The sequence below is a fragment of the Hemiscyllium ocellatum genome, chromosome 1 (assembly GCF_020745735.1).
Source record: "Hemiscyllium ocellatum isolate sHemOce1 chromosome 1, sHemOce1.pat.X.cur, whole genome shotgun sequence".
In the NCBI taxonomy this organism is placed as follows: Eukaryota; Metazoa; Chordata; class Chondrichthyes; order Orectolobiformes; family Hemiscylliidae; genus Hemiscyllium; species Hemiscyllium ocellatum.
Genome location: NC_083401.1, coordinates 163,986,664 through 164,010,120, shown reverse-complemented (window position 1 = coordinate 164,010,120; position 23,457 = coordinate 163,986,664). Strand labels below are relative to the sequence as shown.

At 42.8% G+C, this 23,457-nt stretch overlaps 1 protein-coding gene across 1 annotated transcript; it reads right to left on the bottom strand.

The window, feature by feature from the left end:
* Positions 1-5,133: 5,133 nt before the first annotated feature.
* Positions 5,134-23,379, bottom strand: rps3a (ribosomal protein S3A). The gene is made up of 6 exons (XM_060827394.1): positions 23,270-23,379; positions 19,178-19,281; positions 17,357-17,544; positions 14,417-14,625; positions 7,974-8,083; positions 5,134-5,289 (listed from the first exon to the last, which is right to left on the bottom strand). The coding sequence occupies exons 1-6, from the start codon at positions 23,329-23,331 to the stop codon at positions 5,165-5,167; spliced, it is 798 nt and encodes a 265-aa protein (XP_060683377.1). The 5' UTR covers positions 23,332-23,379; the 3' UTR covers positions 5,134-5,164.
* Positions 23,380-23,457: the final 78 nt, after the last annotated feature.

Genomic DNA, 23,457 nt, shown 5'->3' with positions numbered 1-23,457 from the left:
GTTTAATTTGGATAAATGTGAGGTGCTGCATTTTAGTAATACAAACAAGGACAGGTCCTATACAATTAATAGTAGGGACCTGAGTAGTGTTGTTGAACAGAGAGACCCAGGGGTTTAGGTATATAATTCTTTGAAATTTGCGTCATAGGCAGACAGGATGGTTAAGAAGACATTTAGCACACTTGCCTTCATTGTTCAGACCTTTGAGTATAGAAGTTGGGATGACATGTTGAAGTTGTACAGGACATTGGTGAGGCCTATCCTGGAGTGTTTTGTGCAGTTCTAGTTACCTTCTTATTGGAAGGATATTATTAAATAGGAGAAGGTTCAGAAAAGATTTACCAGAATGTTGCCGAGAATAGAGGGTTTGAGATATAAAAATAGGCTGGGTAGGCTGGAACTTTTTTTTCACAGGAGTATTAGAGGTTGAGGGTTGACCTTATTGAAGTTTATAAAATCATGAGGGGTATAAATAAGGTGAATAACATGGGTCTTTACCTTAGGGTGGGGATGTTCAAAACTAGGGGTCATATTTTTAAGATGAGAGGTGAAACATTTTAAAAGGGCATAGAAGCAACTTTTTTGTTACAGAGTGGTTCGTGTGTGGAATGAACTACCAGAAGAATTGGTGGACAAGGGTACAGTTATACTGTTTAAAAGACTATTGGAAGTACATGAATAGTAAAGATTTGGAAGGACATACGCCCAGTGCAGGCAGGTGGGACGAGGTCAGCATGGACTGGTTGGACTGAACAGTCTACTTCCTTGCCATATGACTCTAATGAGGGAGGGATGATCTGTTGTTGTGGTTCATGTTAGACCAAGACCATTGTGAAGAGTAGGCAAGAGGTCTTGTTTGGAGAGCACTAGGAGCTGAATTTATTTTTAAAAGGATTGTAATCTTTGAATTACAGGGCAACCCCCATATCTACAGAATAGTTTTCCACAGTTTCAGTCACCCACAGTTTACCGTGGTTCAAACATATTATAGGGAATCTTCCAAAACCTGGAATCGGGGGTTGCCGGGAAGGTAAATTTGCCATTTAAATAAATCAGTTCTCTCCTATCTGCAATAAATCTTGGAACATATCTCTCGCGGGTATGGGGGAGGGGAAACTAATGAATTCATCTATCATATGTAAATTGGCAGACAGATGAGTAGGGAGCATATATCTGATGAAAGAAGTGGTATAGACCCAGTATTAGGTTAGAAAGGAATTCTGAGGTTGGGCTGCACACCTGAACCAGGCTGCGACTGGGATTCTTAGGGAAAAGGTGAGATAGCAAAGTCAGAACAAACTTAATAAGTAATTGCTCCAAAACAAATTAAAGGGAGGAGAGTAGAGTTGCCTCTCACAATGTGCTCCAAGATAATCTTCCAGTTCAGGATCCGCTTCATGAAACTCGATCAGACATGCTCACATTTCTTCTTCGAGAGGGGACATAGGGAAAGCTCTGTGATCAGCAGCCTGAAGGAAAAAGATAGCTCAGTAACATCATCTCAGTCTGTATCCTGAGGATGTGCGTGCAATTTGATAGGCCAGGATGTGCAGGAAGTGAACAAGAGTATGCCTCTGGTATGTGCAAATCTACGAGGAAGGGCATCATCACCCTCATCTACATGGGAGCAAGTTAAAAATTGGTGACCGATCTCACAGCTGAATGCAGATTACAAGATCTTATCTAAGGTCTTAACAAAACAGGTCAGATCTGCTCTGGGATTGGTGATTCATCCCAAACAAACCTGTGCTGTACCAGGTAGGATGATCTCTTGAGAACATTGAACTGGACAACTGCCACATAGCCTTGACCAGGAGAAGGCCTTTAACAGGAATGTCTGCATATTTCTGCAGCATTTCAGAAGAGACTGCTTACCAGAGTGATCTTTTGTAGGGTTAAGGACTATATTAATGGTCTGAGATGTGGAGACTGAAACTTAGCACTGTGGGGTTCACAGAAAACTGTGCTATAATGCTCAAGGTCACAAGCCCTTGCCCAAGCCTAACTGAGGTCAAGCAGTCACGAACCACAATCTCCCAAAGATCAGCTTGACTAGGACAAATTCTAAAGGAAATCAAACATCTCTATACCTATTTGATCATTTATTTGGAAAGACAAGGACTGATTAGGGATAGTCAACATGGCTTTGTGCATGGGAAATCATGTCTCACAAACTTGATTTGAATTTTTTGAAGAAGTAACAAAGAGGATTGATGAGGGCAGAGCAGTAGATGTGATCTATATGGGCATTCAACAAGGTTCCCCATGGGAGACTGATTAGCATGTTTAGATCTCATGGAATACAGGGAGAACTAGCCATTTGGATACAGAACTGGCTCAAAGATAGAAGACAGAGGGTGGTAGTAGAAAGTTGTTTTTCAGACTGGAGGCCTGTGACCAGTGGAGTGCCACAAGGATCAGTGCTGGGTCCTCTACTTTTTGTCATTTACATTAATGATTTGGATGTGAGCATAAGAGGTACACAGTAAGCTTGCAGATGACACAAAAATTGGAAGTGTAGTGGACAGCAAAGAAGGTTACCTCAGATTACAAGATTTTGATCAGATGGGCCAATGGGCTGAGAAGTGGCAGATGAAGTTTAATTTAGAAAAATGTGAGGTGCTGCGTTTTGGGAAAGCAAATCTTAGAAGGACTTATACACTTAATGGTAGGTAGTGTTGTTGAAAAAAGAGACCTTGGTGTGCTGGTTCATAGCTCCTTGAAAGTGGAATCCCAAGTAGATAAGATAGTGAAGGCGGCATTTGGTATGCTTTCCTTTATTGGTCAGAACATTGAGTATAGGAGTTGGGAGGTCATGTTGCGGCTGTACAGGACATTGGTTAGGCCACTGTTGGAATATTACGTGCAATTCCGGTCTCCTTCCTATCACAAAAATGTTGCAAAACTTGAAAGGGTTCAGAAAAGATTTACAAGGATGCTTCCACGTTTGGAGGATTTGAGCTATTGGGAGAGGCTGATCAGGCTGGGGCTGTTTTCCCTGCAGCATTGGAGATGGAGGGATGACCTTGTAGAGATTTACAAAATCATGAGGGGCATGGATAGGATAAATAGACAGTCTTTCCCCTGGGATGGAGGAGTCCAGAACTAGACAGCATAGGTTTACAGTGAGAGGGGAAAGATATAAAAGAGACCTAAGTGGTAACTTTTTCACTCAGTGTTTGGATTGAGCTGCCAGAGGAAGTGTTGGAGGCTGGTACAATTGCAACTTTGCAAAGGCATTTGGATGGGTATACAAATAGGAAGGGTTTGGAAGGCTTTGAGCCAGGTGCTGGCAGGTGGGACAATTGGGTTGGGATATCTGATTGACATGGACGGGTTGGACGGAAGGGCCTGTTCCCATGCTGTACATCTCTATGATTCTATTGTCCCATACGTCATTGCGAAGATGGGCCTGTGAAACTCAACCATATTGGCTTTGTTGTGGATAAGGAGGTGGAGGAGACAACAGCGAAGGAATGCCAAGTCCTCACAACAGAGATGAGGTTCAGGTGGAACAGGCAGGACCAGATCTTCAGTACTGTCATGCTGCAACAGGGTCTAAGTCATTGCACCCACCTGCAAACATGTGAATACCAATGCCAGGTATCTTCACATGGCATGGCATGCTATCACCTACATGTGCCTTCTGCAGGGAGCTCTGCATCTGAAAGGCTCAACACAACAGGACTGAACTTTGTCATCAGCTTCTTTCAAACCACAACAGCTGGTGTGGTGTCCCCCATTAAATGATGCTTGATAGTAGCTCATCAGGAGACTGGTACAGTGAAATGCATTGACTTTATGTAATGCGGTCAATGTTGCATTGTAGGAGCAGATGGGTTTTCGGTGTTGGTTATAGCCTTACATAAGTGAGCTGCAGCATACTGAAGGCAGCAGGTTTCAGGTTTTGTAGGTATTCATCCAGTTTAGCAAATAAACCATACATGTGACTTGCTAGATCGGAAAGAAACTGGATATGAATGTTACCACCTAAATACATCATTTCCAGTTGAGTCGATTGTGGTCAAAATACAAAACATTAACCCTAAACCCAATGATCTACTTATAAAGACATTGGTAAAGGCCTGAAAATGACCTTCGACGATCACCGTTACAAGATATCTTCATCACTAGCTTCTTTGAATCCTCATACCCTGGGCTGTGAAAAATGCGATTATCAATTATTCCATACAAGATGCATGCATCATTAGTTACCATTCAAGCATAGGTCTGCATGATTATTATTAGGGTATGTGTCGAGATATAACGTTTTTATGCTGAATGCAAATGATTGCTTTATGCCATGAAGTGAAAAGTAGATATTTTCTGTAGCTACAAATACTACACCAGACCTTTAATAGCAATTTGTCACTCATGAAAGATAGTTAGTGCAATTTAATGATGCACTGAACACCTAATTAATCTTTGCCTTAGTATCAAAAATAGCATTTCAATCAAGGGTTTTCCATCTTATATAGGACCAAGTTATAACACATTAAAAAATATAGGGCAAATTTAAGGGTTTATCACTGAACATTAATCATTGCAGAACTAGGAGAAGATATTAAATTTATAATTGATCTTTTTGTCACCTATATTTAAATCTCAAAAACACAGTTTACTTGAAAAGGTCACAGTTACAAGATAGTGAACATTCTAACTTGCAGCTGAATCTTTACGAACTCATCTCAGTTAAAAGGCAAGGACAGGATGGAAATCATATGCATCAAAAGATCCATAATGTAGGCTTGGAAGGACAGGAGATGCAAACAGTTTACATGAAGTACTACAGGTGGAGTGGGCAAACAGTGTTTACCACGAGCAAGTCCAGGCCATCAACGACAAATATCTTCTCAGCAAGAACCAAGGAGAAAAGAAAATGGGGTATTAAAAACAAAATGTTTAACGTAATGCTGGTCTTTAACTCAAGCGTGAAGGGTCACAAAAGGGGAATTTACATTTCAGCTGCATTTATGCCCTGGTCAGATCACTGCACTCAGTAAGTACCGTATTGACACTGATAGGATAAGGTCAGATTCACCAGTGAGATATATTCGGAGGGTGGTGTGCATAAATTTGGCTTGGCTCACTGTTACCATTTTAAAATTTAAAATTATACTAAATTAAAGAAAATATGGTCAAAGAAATGTTTTATTATACATATTTAGACAGTTTCTTGAACCGGGGGTTCATATCCATCAGCTCGATCCACTTTAGCACCAGTTTCTTCACCTGATGGTTTGCCTGAGCCACTTCCTCCTTCACCATGCAGTTCCATCAGTTTGCCCACTGGAAGAAAGTATTGTTTTCAATTACCTTAATTAGGTCAGCTCATTTGGCAAATGAAAATTCACAATTTACAGATTAATCTTTGAACAAAGTGTTTTAGACATTTGTCCACTCACCTCATGATTAAATAAGCTTACTGTAAACTTGAAAGGGTTCAGAGAAGATTTAAGGATGTTGCCATGGTTGGAGGGTTTGAGAAATGAGAGGCTGAATGGGCTGGGGCTATTTTCCAGGTGCTTCAAAGGCTGAAGGGTGACCTTATCGAGGTTTATACATCATGATGGACATGTGTAGTGTGAACAGACATGGTCTATTGCCTGGGGTGGCAGAGTTCAAAATTACAGGGTATAGGTTTACGGTAAGAGAGGCAAGATTTAAAAGGAACCAAGGGACAACATTTTCATTCAAATGGTGGTGCCTGAATGGAATGAGTTGCCACAGAAAATGATGGAGGCTGGTACAAGTACAATATTGCAAAGGTATCTGGATGATTATATGAATAGGAAGGGTTTAGAGTCATATGGGTCAAATGGGACTAGATTAGTTTAAGATATCCGGTCAGCAAGGACAAGTTAGACCTAAGGGTCTGCTTCCATGTTTCTCAAGGATTCTTATAGGGTTCTAACAGTTTGTCTACTAACCCAACCATTTTGGTTAAACATGGCACACTGTTTCTATCTATCCCCATTGCCTCTGTCCTCTACTACACAGAAGGGTTGAGGGCAAGCATGATGGAGTGCAAGAGAGAAAGAGCGAAACAACATGCGAGAGAGAGAGCGCAACAGTAAAGTTCAATTAAGACAACAATTTTATTAGTCATGATCTCAATGAAAGGCAGATAGCTTGTGCTGGCATCAGTAAACAAAATATATACAAAACCTGGAGCACGAAATGAGGATACATAGAAGTAGTCAAATAAATCATACTCATTCACGAGCTGTGCATGAATTGCCCATCACTAATAGTGCTCATGATGTTGGCAAGCCACCTTTGCAAATCACTGCAACCCACCAGGTGCAGGGACATTCCCAATGCAATTTGAAAGGTAGTTCCAGGATTATGATGCAGCAACAAGATTTGAACAATATCATTCCAAGTCAGTACAGTGAATGGCTTACAGGGGAACTTGCAGATGGTGGCATTCCCAGGTTATCTGCTGCCCCTGTTATTCTAGGTGGAAGTGGTTTGGCATGTGGCAAGTGCGAAGGAGCCTTGGTAAATTTTTGCACCACATGATACACACTAATACGGAGTTGGTGATGGAGCGAATAAATGTTTGTGGATCCTTTTATTTGGTGTCAATCAAGCTGGCTGCTTCGTCCTGGGTACTCTCAAACTTCTAGAGGATGGCTAGAGGAACCGTACTCATCCACACGAGTGGGAAGGATTTCATCGCACCCCTGACTACACCTTGTAGATGATGGGCAGCCTTTGGGGAGTCAGGTAAGCTGTTCCAAGCAGTATCCCAAGTCTATAATTTGCTTTTTTAGTCAACAGCTGTATCACTGGTTCAGTTCAGTTTCCCGTGCAAGGCAACCTCCACATTATCCACACAACAAACGTAATCCCATTGAATGTTATGGAGCAATAATTGGATTCACTGGGACTTTGCTGGGTAGATTCTCGTGCTCCCAACTACACTGGAACAACTTGGAAAAGGTTCTAACTAATTTCTAGGACATGTGTTCAAGTATTATCACCAGAATGTTGACTGGACCCATTAACATTCACAGCATGTGGCCCTTCAGCTGTTTCTTGATATTGGTGCATAATCCTTTATCTGAAATGCTCGGGACCAGCTGATTTTCAGAATTCAGATTTTTTCGAATTTCAGAATAAGTAAGTGACAGTTTGATGGTGAAATTTTTAAAAATCTTCCCGCAGAACAGACTTGCTGTGAATAAAACGGGTCCTGATACAGAACTGAGGCCTGCCAATGCTGGGCCATACCCCCACATGAGTGACAAGCATCGAGTGGCTGTGGATTTGGGTTAACCGTTTGCACGCCAAACAACCTTGTCAATGAGAAAAAAAAGCTTCACAAAAAACTCTTCAGTCTTTGGAGCTTTTCCGATTTCGGATAAAGGGTTGTCTACCTGTATTGTATGGAGAGAATTAAAATTAGCTAAAGGCTGGCAGCTGTGATGCTGGGGACCTCAGGAGAAGGCTGAGATGGACCTTCCTGTTGGTACTGCTGGCTGAAGACAGATGCAAATGTATCAGCTTTGTCTTTGACACTGACGTGCTGCGTTTCCCATCATTAAGCATCAAGATGCCCAAAACATTAAATAGAAAATGTTCTCTAGCCAGACCCAACCTCAAATCTCTCCCGTCTCTAAAAACACTGCAACCTCATTTTTCCCAATTTTCACAACCTCTTCCTATTTAATTAATTCTTTCCTTCACACACACAAAAAAAACTTTGCAAGAGGAAGTACTGAATAATTTTTTTAAAAAATAGGAGACTGGCATCTCCTACCCAATGGAGACTCCCACCCAATGTTTTAAATATGAATAGCCTGAAATGGGAAGATGTAATTCTCCAAAGTAAGTCTCTTAATTTTTGGCTCTGGAATCTATAATGAGGTAGTGTTTAAATGTTGTTCAATGCTATTTATGATTTGATGGATTTGTAAAATAGAAATCACAACAAACAAAAAGGTACAAGAATAATCAAGACTTACATTCAAACTTGGGCTTCTTTAACATTTTGACTTTTCGCACATAAACGTCGTGAAGAGGGTAAATGGACTGACAAGCTTTTTCAATGTCCTTACCAATGCTGTCTGGGATCCTAAAACGCAAATATTACACTGTTAAGAGCATGACAGGAACTACTAACATTTAAAATAAACCTACTTACTCCCAGATTAGATATTGTGTGGTTTAGACCTATTGTAGTCTTTACACTTCTTTACTAAAAATCCAAACTTAAAGCTTGGCAGACACCAGCTTCACGCCTGCACTTGAAAGTTTCAGAGTTCATTCTAGATTACAAAGACCACCAAGAAAACAAGTGGGTTTTAGACCAGAAAACGATAGGAACTGTGATGCAGCCATTTTCTCTACATCAAAACTACCATGTAACTGTAGACTCATCTGCACTAAAATACCAATTTTCTAAGATAGAAATAATGAATTTCTCTCAATGTTATCCATGCTCCCACGGAGGGTATTATTAATCTTCAACATTAGATTGGTAACAAGAGCTTGCAGCACAGAATCTTACATAGTAAACAACTAAGCAGTCATGGATTTAGAATTCAAAAAAGGGTTTTGCCCGGACAATCAAGTTTTTCTTTTCTACAACCCCAATAATGTACTCCATAGCTCAGCATTAAAGACTAACAGGGCAGGACGACGTCATATTACAAGCATGGAAATGACCAATGAATTTGTCACATTCCTCCATGATAATATCCCTTCCCTGATTACAGATCCCTGGCTAATTACTACCACACAGCTTATTCCCTCAGAAAGCAGACTAATAAAAGAGATGCAGCACAGCAAAAGCCTGATCTTTTCCTCAACCGATATTCACATACATTAACTTCATTCAAATGTGGCACCCAAATTTCATCCATGATGTGGAGGAGCAGATATTGGACTGGGATGGACAATTCAAAAACAATACAAGTTATAGCCCAGCAGATTTATTTGAAACCACAAAGCTTTCAGAGCCTCGCTTCTTCTTTACCTACTAGCTACCTGAAGAATGAGCAAGACTCCAAAAGTTTGTGGTTTCAAATAAACCTGTTGGACAATAACCCCTGTTTAATGCAGGTAGACAAGGCATATCTCTAGTTACACAGACCAACATCAATTTTCTCCAATAAAGTCAGTAAATAGAGAGACTTAAATTTATGGTCTGACTTTAAAATGCCAATATTAATTTTGCAAGACTAACAATTGGGAACAAACAAAACAATGGAAGCACTAAGCAGAACATAAACCACTTCTGAGGAGGAAATGGTTAATATTGCACATTATTGCTAAATATGACCAATTCTGACAAAATACCAACATAACAAATAGAGAATAGTACATGAAGCAAAGAACAAATGAAATGTGTGAGAAAGGATGGAAGGTGGAAGTGATTAAACAACAAAAACAGAACCATCGCCAGCATGTTTAAAATGTAGCAATGGCTCTAATCTGAAATTACTGAAATCAGCGTGGAGTTCACAAATCTGCAAAAGACAGAGGTGCAGTTTCCCAAGCTTTCAGTGAACTCCAATAGTGTGGGAGGCTGACACAGATCAGAATGAGTGGGGGATTAAAACTAAAGCTATTAGCTTCTGGAAGCTCATGGGCAGACGTGCACCTAGCAAAGCAATCCCAAACTACAGAACCCCACATTGCCTATAGCAAAAGATAGTTTACAAAACTGAAAACACATCACAATTTCATCTGGAACATGTTTGACACTGTGGATAGTGGAAGGTAGATAATGAAGCAAAGCTATCAGGATGTGGGAGTGTGCGCTAGGGATGATGGAAAAAAGGTACAGGATGTCACAGTGGAAACAGTTCCATGCAGGAAGTGGGTGCAGGCAGCGGCGGCTGGGGTTGGGGGGGGGGGGGGGGGGGGGGGGGGGGGGGGGAGGAGGAGAGTATAGTATTCAAGTTTGCTGTGTGAGACAGTGGGTATAAAGGTCAGTAACGAATGGCAGGTGCCATGGAAGGAAAGAGTCAGACTTAGACCATGTAAAAACAAGCGATGCAGAAACTCAAAGGTAATGATGAATATATTTTCCAGTTTAGGCAAAACCAGAAGCTGGAACAAATAGCTAATGTACACGAAAAAGGGTGAGAACTGTGGATAAAGAAAGAAGAACTCTCTCTATGCATGCTACAATTAAACATAGCAAAGACTCTCAGATTTTAACTTGGAGGAAGCCAGCAGAATCATGTTATTCATTACAAGGACAGGTTCAAACAGGTAGAGGATGGTGATAGATGGGATTCTGTTCTACAGATTATCTAGGTGGTAATGGAGATGTTGTGGCATTGAATACCCATACTAAAAAGACAATAAGGACCAGGAACGAAACAGGGGGAGGTCATTGGTAAAGCTGTAAATGTAACTCTTGAAGAATCAAGGTTAGCAAGTACTTCCCAGCTGGAAGCATCCAGGCTAACTATACCTGTCGACCCTACTACAAACAACCAGACTCCATTCTGCTGCCTCAAACTTAAGACTGCAACCTTGTGTCATATTCAACCCAGAGATAAACTTCTGACTATACGTCCACAACATCAGTCAACCTACTTCCACGTCCTGCACATCTCACCCAATTCCCCACTGCCACAGACCAACTGTAGCTGAAATTCCTACCTAGTTTAACCTCTCCAAACAAGTTCCACAACTGCCATGGAATAAGACAGCTAAAGCAAATCAAAAATGACATCTCTCTTCACCTTTCACCTCTCTGCAGTCTGCGACAGGAGCAATTATAATCCCTCTTAAAATTTTCTGTTCTGTTCAGTTCCATACTCACCAAACCATACCAATTTACTGTAACTGACTTATTAAATCATGAACTTCAGTACCTCTTGGTGGCTTTATCCTTAGACATAGGAGAGCTGCCACATATTTGTTGGCAACAGTCTTCCCACCAAGAAGACTCCTCATTGCTCATCTTGTCAAACACCCTACTCAACATGCAAAACCTGTAACCTCTTCCCCTTTATAACCTCACCAAGCAAATTTAGTGTGGTGGCAGTGCATCATGTCCAAACCAGCATCCAGTAAAAGCAACTCAGTTAATCCACCTCTCCAGCTGATCCCTGTAAACTGTCTCCTCAGATGTTTGTTCAACTTTCAAAAGTGCCATTAAGTCTGCTTCCACCACACTCTCAGACAATGCATTCCCGTGCAATTTGTGTTCGTATTTCAGATCTTAGTCACTTTCTATGGAAAGGTTTTCCATAACGGTGCAGCCGTTTATACTGACAATCTTACTGTCCTCTGGTTCTCTACCTTTCTACTGACAGAGCAGTTTCTTGTTATTTTATGAATCCTTCATACTTTGAACACAAGTGAAATCCCTCTCAATCATCTCTCAACAGTCCCAGCTTCTCCAATGTATCCTTTTAACTGAAAATCCTCATTACTGATCTTCTTAAGGTGCAACATGAAGGCTTTCATACTCCATATCCCCATTTATAAAACTCTACACCCGTACATTCCTAAAAATTCTTGTCACCTTTTGATTGGTGCATATAGATCCATGGGTCTGTTCTTGCAATCGTTTTAGAATTGCAGATTTACATTATATTGCGTTCTCATTCCTCAGATTCAAATGTATAGTATTATTTTTTTTTCTCTTTAAACTTCATCTTCAACATGTCTGAACATACCACCATTCTGTCTGTCCTCTTGAACTTTATCACTACCCTCCTCTGTTTACAACACTTTCAAGCTACATCATCCACAAATTTTGAAAGCATGCCTCACTCATCCAAGTTCAGGCCATTCACGTAGAGAATATTACATCATCAAAATTATTCTCTCAATTCACCTTGTTACTTCAAAAACCTCAATCAAATTAAACATGATTTGCCATTAACAATCTGTACTGGCTGTCCAGAACTATTTAACACTTGTCCAAATGACTACTGTACTGGATAATAGCAAATTACTGCGGATGCTGGATTCTGAAACCAGAAGAGAAAATGCTGGAAAATCTCACCAAGTCTGGCAGCATCTGTAAGGAGAGAAAGGAGCTGACGTTTCGAGTCTGACAGGTCAGCTCTTTTCTCTCCTTACAGATGTTGCCAGAGCTGCTGAGATTTTCCAGTATTTTCTCTTTTGGTGACTGCTGTACTGGTTTGCCTGTTCTAAAAAAACCTCCCCAGTGCCAAGGTCAATACCTATTTAAAGATTATTGTTTGGGCCCACATTTCCATTTATTGCACATTCCCCAGTTGCTTTCAGGGAATTTAAGAATCACCCACATTGCTATGGGTCTGGAATCACACATAGGCCAGACCAGGTAAGAACACTCCCTTCCTTCAGGATATTAATGAACCAGATAAGTTTTCAAAACAAAATGGTTACATGGTCAACATTAGCTCTTTATACTAGATGTTACTGAATTCAAATTTCACTATCTGCTATGTTGTGCACCTATGTCCCCAGAAAACTGGCCGGGTGATCTGCATTGAGAAACCAGGGTCATTACCACTATGCCACCATAAACATTGACACCGAACAACTGGATTAACTAATGTGAACACAGGATATTCAGATTTAGCACACCATAACAAACAGTTGTATCAGTCATGCCTGTAAGAAAATCACATCTCATGTGACATACTGTGCACACAAACATAAGAACTCGGAGCAGGAGTAGGCCATCTGGCCCTCTGAGCCTGCTCCACCATTCAGTGATCATAGCTGATCTTTTCATAGCCTCAGCTCCACTTACCAGCCCTCGCTCCATAATTCAAGTTATTTACTGTTCAAAATGGTACCTTAACTTTAAAAACATTTACTGAGGAAATCTCAACTACTTCACTGGGCAGGGAATTTGGGTTAAGAAGTTCCTTCTCAATTCAGTCCTAAATCTGTTCCGCTGAATTTTGAGGCGATGCCCTCTTGTCCTAGTTTCACCTGCCAGTGGAAACATCCTCTCTACTTATATCTGAACAATTCCCTTCATAATTTTATATGGTTCTAGAAAATGCCCCCTCATTCTTCTAAATTCCAATGAATACAATCCCAGTCTACTCAGTCCTTCCTCCTAGGCAAACCCTGTCAATTCCGGAATAAAGCTAGTGAACCTCCTCTGCACCCCCTCCAGTGCCAGTACACCCTTTCTCAAGTAGGGAGACCAAAATTACACACAGTACTCCAGGTGTGGCCTCACCAGCACCTTGTACAGCTGCAACATAACCTCCCTGTTGTCTTTAAAATTAAATTCTTTAGCAATGAAGGACAAAATTTCATCTGCCTTTTTAATTACCTGCTGCACCTGCAGACCAAATTTCCGTGATTCATGCACAAGGACACCCAGGTCCCTCTGCACAGCAGCGTGCTGCAATTTTTATCATTCAAATAATAGTCCTTTTTACTGTTATTCCTAGCAAAAGAATGACTTCACATTTATTAAAATTGCACTCCATCTGCCAGACCTTTACCTACTCACTCAAACTATTTCCCTCTGCAAAGTTTCACAGTCCTCTACACATTTTGCCCTACCACTCATCTTAGTGTGATCTACAATCTTTGACACAGTGCAGTTGGTCCCTAACTCCAAATCACCTATGCAAATTGTGAACAGTTGCAGTCCCACTAATCCTGGAGGAACACCACTAGTCAACCAGAAAAGCACTCATTTATACCACTCTTTGCTTCCTGTTACATTAGCATGGATAGAGTATTGGCTAAATACATTACCATGATGCTTTATCTTATGCAGCAGCCTTTTGTGCAGCACCTTGTTGAAGGTCTTTTGGAAATCTAGATACACAACGTCTATTGGGTCCCCCTTGTCCACTCTCTCGTAATATCTTCATAGAATTCCAGTAGATTAGTTAAGCATGACCTTCCCTTCATGAACCCATACTGTGTCTGCCCAATGGGACAATTTCTATCTAGATGCCTTGCTATTTCTTCCTTGACATTAGATTCAAGCTTTTCCGCATTATAGAAGTTAAGCTAACCATCCTATAACTCCCTAACTTTTGTCTACCTTTTTTAAACGATGTGACATTTGCCGTTTTCCAATCTGCTGGAACTGCCCCAGAGTGCAGTGAATTTTGGAAAATTTCCACAAGTGCATTTGCTATTTGCCCCACCACCTCTTAGTACCCCCACCTCTTAGCATGTATTCTAACAGGGCCAGGAGACTTGTCTACCTTTAGCTCTAATGTTATCAACATTAGATGGTTAAAACCCAAGTGGAACAGTTCCTGGAATAAAGTGCCCTACATCTGCAACTTACAACCAATGCTGAAATGGTTCCAGAATTGTAATTACTCAGATTCCAAATTCAAAAAACATCTACTGGCAAGACGAAGTTCTTTTTTATTTAAAGTTTGCATTAAATTTTATTTTGGGGACAGTGAACAACTGGAGGTATAAGACACATCACAAACTAAGTGTTTGTTAGATTACTCACAGCTTGTTGACAATCTCTTTAAGGTCATTGGTTTGCACTTCACGAGTCATGATCTCCACCATCTTTTTACGGATTGTACGAACTTGCTGGTGTTGAGCATAGGAGGTTTTACGAATCTGGTTGCTGCGCTTCTTAGTGAACCCAACACAAAACAGGCGAAGCAAGTATCCATCTGTGGTTTTGACATCAATGTGGGCTTCAATCATGGTCTATATCAACAAAAAAATGAAAACATGATTCCAACAGCTCAATGCACAATAACACTGTCAAAATGAGACAGTTATTTCTATAGAATAATTGAATACGACGAGATTTCAATAACAGCTGTAACTACTCCAGGGTGGCTTTTAAAAGATCATATACGCATACATATGCAAGCAATTCTAAGTTGCAAATGTAATCTGATTCAACTGGGTAATAACGATGCATCAATAGTGGAAACATTCAGTGACACCAACGTTAGGAATAAGGGACTGGAAATTAAACAGGTGCCTGTCCAGTGTAGACAACATTGCAAAATGGGAAATGAAGGAACTAATCTTCTTAATCACATGCAGCAATAAAAAATGTTCAGATAATCAGTTTTGGATATTAGCTGAAGGATACACATTACTTGAAATAACATTTCTGGCCAATGTCTCACAATCCATTGTGATCAAGCTGGTAGTGCCAACTTTAAGCCTCACCGGATGGTGGTGAGACCTAGCTTTAACCAAATAAATGCTCATACCCAAGAAAATGAAATGAACCATCCAAGGTTCTCACTCCTGACAAACTAAACGGACAGAAGTTGATCCTTCTTCTCACCAGTATGGCAAATTTAATGATGATGGGCATTGAACCAACCACCCGGGTACCACTTTCCAACCCTCCATTCTAGTAATTCAAGGGCAGAATGACTTATAGATGACCTCTGTACCAGGATGCTAATGAGCTGATCAAGTGAGCAATGAATGTCTATTCAAGGGTCTCATACAGTCACTGCTGCGAGTCAACCAGGAACAAGCATATCTTTGTTGAAAATGTGTTGCTGGTTAAAGTACAGCAGGTTAGGCAGCATCCAAGGAATAGGAAATTTGACGTTTCGGGCATAAGCCCTTCATCAGGAAAGAGGAGAGGGTGCCAGGCAGGCTAAGATAAAAGGTAGGGAGGAGGGATTGGGGGAGGGGCGATGGAGATGTGATAGTTGGAAGGAGGTCAAGGTGAGGGTGATAGGCCGGAGTGGGGTGGGGGCGGAGAGGTTAGGAAGAAGATTGCAGATTAGGAGGGCGGTGCTGAGTTCAGGAAACCGACTGAGACAAGGTGGGGGGAGGGGAAATGAGGAAACTGGAGAAATCTGAGTTCATCCCTTGTGGTTGAAGGGTTCCAAGGCGGAAGATGAGGCGTTCTTCCTCCGTTGTGTCAACCCAACCCCCACTCCCGGCACCTTCCCCTGCAACCGCAGGAAATGTAAAACTTGCGCCCACACCTCCTCCCTCACTTCCCTCCAAGGCCCCAAGGGATCCTTCCATATCCGCCACAAGTTCACCTGTACCTTCACACACATCATCTATTGCATCCGCTGCACCCGATGTGGCCTCCTCTACATTGGGGAGACAGGCCACTTACTTGCGGAACGCTTCAGAGAACACCTCTGGGACGCCCGGACCAACCAACCCAACCACCCCGTGGCTCAACACTTTAACTCTCCCTCCCACTCCACCGAGGACATGCAGGTCCTTGGACTCCTCCACCGGCAAAACATAACAACACGACGGTTGGAGGAAGAACACCTCATCTTCCGCCTGGGAACCCTCCAACCACAAGGGATGAACTCAGATTTCTCCAGTTTCCTCATTTCCCCTCCCCCCACCTTGTCTCAGTCGGTTCCCTCAACTCAGCACCGCCCTCCTAACCTGCAATCTTCTTCCTAGCCTCTCCGCCCCCACCCCACTCCGGCCTATCACCCTCACCTTGACCTCCTTCCACCTATCACATCTCCATCGCCCCTCCCCCAAGTCCCTCCTCCCTACCTTTTATCTTAGCCTGCCTGGCACCCTCTCCTCATTCCTGATGAAGGGCTTATGCCCGAAACATCGAATTTCCTATTCCTTGGATGCTGCCTAACCTGCTATGCTTTAACCAGCAACACATTTTCAACTGTGATCTCCAGCATCTGCAGACCTCACTTTTTACCACAAGCATATCTTTGTTGAGCCTCAAGGAATCCAACTCCAGGGTGGGATGGTACTACTGAAAGCCAATTTCCTGCAGTTATCGCCAGGGCTTAGGGGCAGGGGTATAGGCAGGGCCAGGCTGAGTGCTATACTCAGCATAAGTACCCATGATTTCTTCCCATTTATCTCTACTCCGAAAGCCTCTCCCTTAAAACCTTGTGTCTACCACCAGGTTCAGATTACTTACTGACCCCGATAATTCTCTGATGGATACATTTTGGGCAGTTTCCTCTTCTCCAAAACAAAGATTTTTACCCCACTGCATCCTTAAAGTCACGAAAAGCCCATTAGTGACACAAAGGTGAACATGGGACTCTCACCTGCTCATGTTTTATGGAAAGACTTCCAAGACAGTTTCCCAACATTCACTTTCGATTCTGAAGAAACTAACCACCTTGGAGTATGAAAGCAACTACATACTGCAGTAATATAATGACGTGAGTAGCAAAAGAAAAAGGACAGATAAAACACTTCCAGTAACCTATGGTACTTGCAGCTAGAAATTCCAAAGGAAACCAAGTACACACTATTCAAACTCAAGTACTTTCATGGAATTAAACGAAAGCATGAATTATAGAGGATTCAGTTTCTGGTACAGTTGCTTCAGTCCTAATAGTTTCATTTTAACCACATATGCAGCAATTAATTTAGTTGAGCTGACAAAAAAAAGTTAAAGCTGAAATTTGTAACTTTAATACTGCATAATGTAACTGTTAAATCTTACCTGCCATTTTTTAACCATAGAGCACATCTTATCACGTGTTAAGTCCATGCCATGGAAGTTGGTCAGACAGTTTTTGCCCTGAACGTCCTCCACAATCAACTTAAATTTGCGGAAGGCCACTTCATCATTCTGCAAATCAGCTAGACTCACTTCAAACACACGGCCTTTTAAGCCTTCTGAGGCAATTTCTATGTGAAAATTGAGAAAACAAGGTAAATCAGCACAATATTGCTGGTAGATGTTCAATTTATATTCCTTACATTTTACAGAAGTAAATTCTTCAGGACATGTTGCAGCAAACATGAGAATGGACTTAGTTATCACTGAATTATCCAGGATGTAAACAAAACATGACATGCATCACTATTATCATATCCACTGCCCAGAAGGTTTAATGATGATGATGGCACTTTTAAACTATTTCACCAGCTTAAAAAATATTAATGACCCAGGGGACAAGAGTGTAACATATTCAATTTTGCTCTCAAAATAAACTAGATGAGGGGAAATGGTGCAAGGAAGACAAGGAATCTGCAAGGGGATATTGATGGGTTGAGCAAATGAATTTAAAAATTTAGCAGATGGCTTTTACTGTAGCAAACAGAGCTTGCACTTTGGGAGACACACTGTAAGAAATAGGAACAGGAGAAATAAACCATTCAGCCCCAGTGTTCATAGGATCATGACTGATCCAACATTCCTCATATCTGCTCTCCTACGCTTTCCCCATGACTCTTGATTCTCCAACTGATCAATAACTTATCTATCTTGGTCTTAAATCTACAAAGACTGTGGCCCAAGGTCTCTTTGGCAAGCACTACCAGAGATATTCAGCACAAAAAAAAATCCTCTTTATCTCATTCAAATTGGTGCCCCCAATTCCTGAGAATATGTCCTCTGGCTCTGGACTCACCCAAGAACCATCTTCTCAGAATTTATCTCATACTGTTGCATTAAGGCTTCCTTAGTTTTGTATTCCAATTCCTTTGAAATAAGAGCTAACATTCCATTAGCATTCCTAGTTATCTGCCGCATTTATGGCTAGCTTTGTGTGTTATGCACAAGTACCTTGGGGTTGCAGTTTTTTTCCATTTGATAGTGCTTTGTTCTCCTTTTCAAACTGAACTTCAAATTTTCCCAGTTTATATTCCATGTGCCAACATTTTGCCCACTTACTCAACCTATCAATGTCTATGTGAACTGTTTGCACCCTCGTTACCTGCCTTTCCACCCATTTTTGTAAATATGCTAATATGGGTACAGTACATTCATCTCCTTCCTCCAAGTCATTAATATATATAGTTGCAATGCCAGTAGTCATCCATTGGAACCCCTGGTCATAGGTCACCTATCTGAAAAAAAAACCCCTTGTCAACACTCACTGTTTCCTGCCTTTCAAACAATTCTCTACATATACATCCAAAAGGTGAGCTCTTAACTTAGAACTTGAACTTATTGAAGGACAAGATTTTCAGTGTCTTGACAGGGTGGATGGTGATATGTTTCCAGTAGTTGGGGAATCTTGAACGGGGGACAGTTACAGAACAAAGAGGTACTCATTCAAAACGGAGATGGAATTTCACCTCCCAAAGCATAGCAAACGTCTGGAACTCTCCGCCTCAGAGCTGCTGAGGCTCCACTACAAAGTATTTAAGAGGTGGTAGACTTCTAAAATAGAGGGGTTGAGGGGGCTGTGGCAGATTGGTCCTGATCTTCGTGAATGGTGGAGCGGGATTGAGAGGCTGAAATACCAACTCCTGTATTTTATGTTAAATATCTCTGACAGCTTAAGAGCTTATGCCCAAGAATCTAAATACTTACTAGTTCCCTGAGTTCTTGTAACCAAGGTCTTGCCCAGATTTCTAATGTTAAACATTGCTGGAGCCTTAACATCGTACCAATCCTTCTTGGAAAAGGGGTCCACGCTGTGAAGAGAAGTAGAAACAAGATTCCAGTTAAGTACTGAATTTGTGGATTTATACAACTGACTTTTTTTGATTCTTTTGTGGGCTGGCCAGCATTTATTCCCTGTAGGCAAAAGTGAGGACTGCAGATGCTAGAAACCAGACTTTAGATCAGGGTGTTGCAGGAAAAGCACAGCGGGTCAGGCAGCACCCGAGGAGCAGCAAGATTGACGTTCTGGGCAAAAGCCCTTCATGAGGAATTCCCTGTCCCTAGTTACCCTTAAGGTGATGGTGAGCTATCTTCTTGAATTGCAGCAATTTACCTGTGCGATCACCCGAAAGGGGAATTCCAGAATTTTGATCCAACAATAACAAAAGGAATTATATACTTCCAAATCGAAAGGTGAGTGGCTCAGAGGGGAACTTGAAGGTGGTGATGCTCTGACATATCTGCTGCCTTTGCCCTTCTACATGGAAGTGGTGTGTTAGCAAGGTGTTATCTGAGAATCTTTTGATGAATTTCTGCAGTGCATCTTGTCAATAGTACACACTGCTGCTACTAATGTAAATGGAGGGAAGTGGATGTGGTGCCAACCAAGCAGGCTGCTTTGTCATGGACAGTGTCAAGTTTCTTGCGTGTTGTTGAAGCGGCATCCATCGAGACAAGGGGAACATTCCATCACACTCTTGACTTATGCCTGGTTGATGGTGGACAGACTCTGGGGAGTCAGCAGAAGAGTTTTTTGCCACAGTATTTCTAGCCTATGACCTGCTCCTGTAGCCACTGTTTCATGTGCCAAGTACTGTAAAGTTTCTGGTCAATGGTAATTCACAGGATGTTGATAGTAAGTTTCAGTGATGATAACACACAATGACATGGGGCAATGGCTACATTGTCTCTTATTGAGGATGGTATAGCCTGGCACCTGTGTGGCACAAATTAGAATTAGAATCCCTACAGAGTGAAATCAGGCCTTCAGTCCAACATGTCCATACCAACCCACCCAGACAAATTCCCCTATTATCCTGTATTTACCCCTGACTAATGCACCTAACCTACACACCCTTGAATACTATGGGCAATTCAGTACAGCCAATTCACCTAACATGCACGTCTTTGGATTGTGGGAGGAAACTGGAGCACCCAGAGGAAACCCACGCAGACACAGGGAGAATGTGCAAACTCCACAGAGTTGCGCAGGAGGGAATTGAACTCAGGTCCCTGGCACTGTGAGACAACAGTGTTAACCACTGAGCCACCATGCCACCCATTACTTGCCACATGACAGCCCAAGCCTGGATGCATTTAAACATGTACAGCTTCAGTATCTGAGGAGTTGAGAATGGTGCTAAACAATGTGCCTAACCCTCACAACACCAAACCATCATCTCCCAGAGCATACACAACCTCATCACCTCAGGAGGTCTCCCACCCACAGCTTCCAACCTCAGTTCGGGAATCCACACCATCCAATTCTATCTCCTACCCAATACCCAGAAGCCTGACTACCCCACTGAAGTATCGCCCCAGCATGCTCCTGCCACACCAAATTCGTCTCCACATACCTCGATAATGTCCAATCCCTCTCCTCTCTCCCCCCCCCGGTCCAGGAACTCCCCACATACATTCGGGACAGCACCCACGCCCTCCAACCAGACTTCAATTTCCTTGGCCCCCAATGCCTCATCTTCACCATGGACATCCAGTCCCTGTACACCTCCATCCGCCATGACCAGGGCCTCCAAGCCGTTTCTTCCTCTCCCGACATCCCCACTAGTACCCTCCTACTGACACTCATTCATTTGACTGAACTGGTCCTCACCCTCAACAATTTCTCCTTCGAATCGGCATGGGCACCCATGTGGACCCCAGCTATGCCTGTCTCTTTGTCGGTTACGTGAAACAGTCTACCTTCCGCAGTTACACCCGCACCACTCCCAACCTTTTCCTCTGCTACGTTGATGATTGAATCGGCGCCACCTCGTGCTCCCACAAGGAGGTTGAACAGTTCATCAAATTCACCAATACATTCCACCCAGATCTTAAGTTCACCTGGATCACCTCTTGACACCTCCCCTCTCTCCCCTTTCCCCTCTTCCCTGAACTTCTCCATCTCTATCAACGGTGACCAACTCGACACTGACATTTTCTACAAACCTACTAACTCCCACAGCTATGCGGATTACATCAACTTCCACCCTGCCTCCTGCAAAAATGCTATCCAGTATTCCTGGTGAAGGGCTTTTGCCCGAAATGTCGATTTTCCTGCAACTCGGATGCTGCCCAACTGGTTGTACTTTTCCAGCACCACACACTTAGCTCTAATCTCCAGCATCTGCAGTACTCACTTTTGCTTAAACAGTACGCAATCTAGTGTGAACATTCCCAGTTCTGTCCTTATGGAGAGAAAGTCATTGATGGCACAGCCGAAGATAGCTGGGCCTAGGACACTGCCCAGAGGAGTGGAGTGATCCAGGCAGAAGCCAAACTGGGTGTCATTGAGCAGATTATTGCTGATCATTTGTTGCTTGATAGCACTACTGCTTCCTTTTGGTCATATTACTGATGATAGAGGGTAGACTGATGGCTAGGCTGGATTAGTCATGCCTTTTATGTCCAGGACATACTTGGACAACGTTCCATATCGTGAGAAAGTGAGGACTGCAGGTGCTGGAGATCAAAGTTGAAGAGTGTGGTGCTGGAAAAGCACAATCGGTCAGGCAGCAGAGGAACAGGAGAATCGACATTTCAGGCAAAAGCCCTTCATCAGGGATTTTCCACATTGTCAGGTAGAAACTAGTGTTGTAACTGTATTGGAAGACCTTGGTTTGTGGATTGACATGTTGTGGCGCACAAGTCTTCAGTACTATTACCTGAATGTTGTCAAGGTCCATAGACTTTGCCACATCCTATGTCTCTAACTATTTCTCAAGATTATGCAGAGAGAACTCAAGTGGCTTAAGACTGGTATCTGTAATGCAGGGGACCACTGGTGGAGACCAAGATCAATGTAAATGCTTCAGCCTTATCGTTTGCACTTATGTACTGGGCTCTTCCATCACTGGAGATATTTGTGGAGATCCCTCCTCCAATGGAGTTGTTTAATTGCCCACCACTACTCACAAGCAGATCTTAGATCTGATCTGTTCATTGTGGGCTCACTTAGCCCAATCACTTGCTGCTTATGCTGTTTGACATGCAAGTAGTCATAGAGTCCTACAGCACAGAGACAGGCCCTTTGGCCCAAACTGGTCCACACCAGCCAAAGTGTCCAGCAATGCTGATCCATCTCCTTGCACTCGGATCATTTCCTTCAAACCCTTTCTTCTCCATGCATTTATCCAAATCCAAGTGTTGTTTATGTACCCTCCTCAACCACTTCTGCTGTCAGCTCATTCCACACGCATATCACCCTCTGTGTGAAAAAAACGTCCTGCTTGGTAACTTCACTCGTTTGGCACTTTATTTTTAAGATAAGCCCTGACATAGCCTCCTGCAACCTTGGCCTGATGCTAATGATTAAGTGGGGATGTGCCAGGCCAGGAGATCACAGATCTCATGCAAAAAGTAGTGAGCGCCCTGGCCAGGCCGCATTTTCTCCGGATCTTCGGAACGGCTGCAACTGCAAGGCTCCTCCAAACGATACAAGCTTTTGTTTGTGTGTGTGTGAGAACTGACCCCGGAGCTGCCCGGCACCCTCCGGCAAACGCGCGCTCTCACTTCCAAGCTTTAAACCGGCCCAGACTCGCGCAACTGGACACTTCCTTGGAATTGTGTTCCCTGCCAGTGGTCCCAAACCAGCCCCAGCGTAAGGGGTTTCCATGAGGTGGGGGTGGGGGGCGGCCTCTCAGTCCAGGCCCAGCGGCCGCGTCTCCCTTTCCGCCCCACGGCCCGTCCTCACCATCCCTTAAATATCGCCGCCATCCCTGCGTGTGGGTCCCATGCCGCGCGGGAATCGTGCCGATGAGGACCTGCGGGGGCCTGCCCACCCGATCTTAACTCACTTACATCTTCTTCTTGGCGCCCTTTTTGCCTCCCTTGGTCAGCCTCTTGTTTTTGCCGACTGCCATGTTGCTCGCGGAGCTGGAAAAGAAAGGGGCGGAGTTCGCGCGAGACTTCGGCGGATCACGTGGGGGGGAAGGGAGCGAACCCGGAAATCGCGCCAGGGTGTGGGTGGTGCACGTCACATTGGGATT

What these genes read in the sequence shown, in the direction of transcription:
- rps3a (XM_060827394.1), bottom strand. Translation starts at nt 23,331, where the DNA reads ATGGCAGTCGGCAAAAACAAGAGGCTGACCAAGGGAGGCAAAAAGGGC. An exon ending in AAGGGCGCCAAGAAGAAGAT is followed by an intron (nt 19,282 to 23,269) that starts GTAAGTGAGTTA and finishes TTCTCTTCACAG; the next exon opens with CGTGGACCCCTTTTCCAAGA. An exon ending in TACAAGAACTCAGGGAACTA is followed by an intron (nt 17,545 to 19,177) that starts GTAAGTATTTAG and finishes ATTTTCACATAG; the next exon opens with AAATTGCCTCAGAAGGCTTA.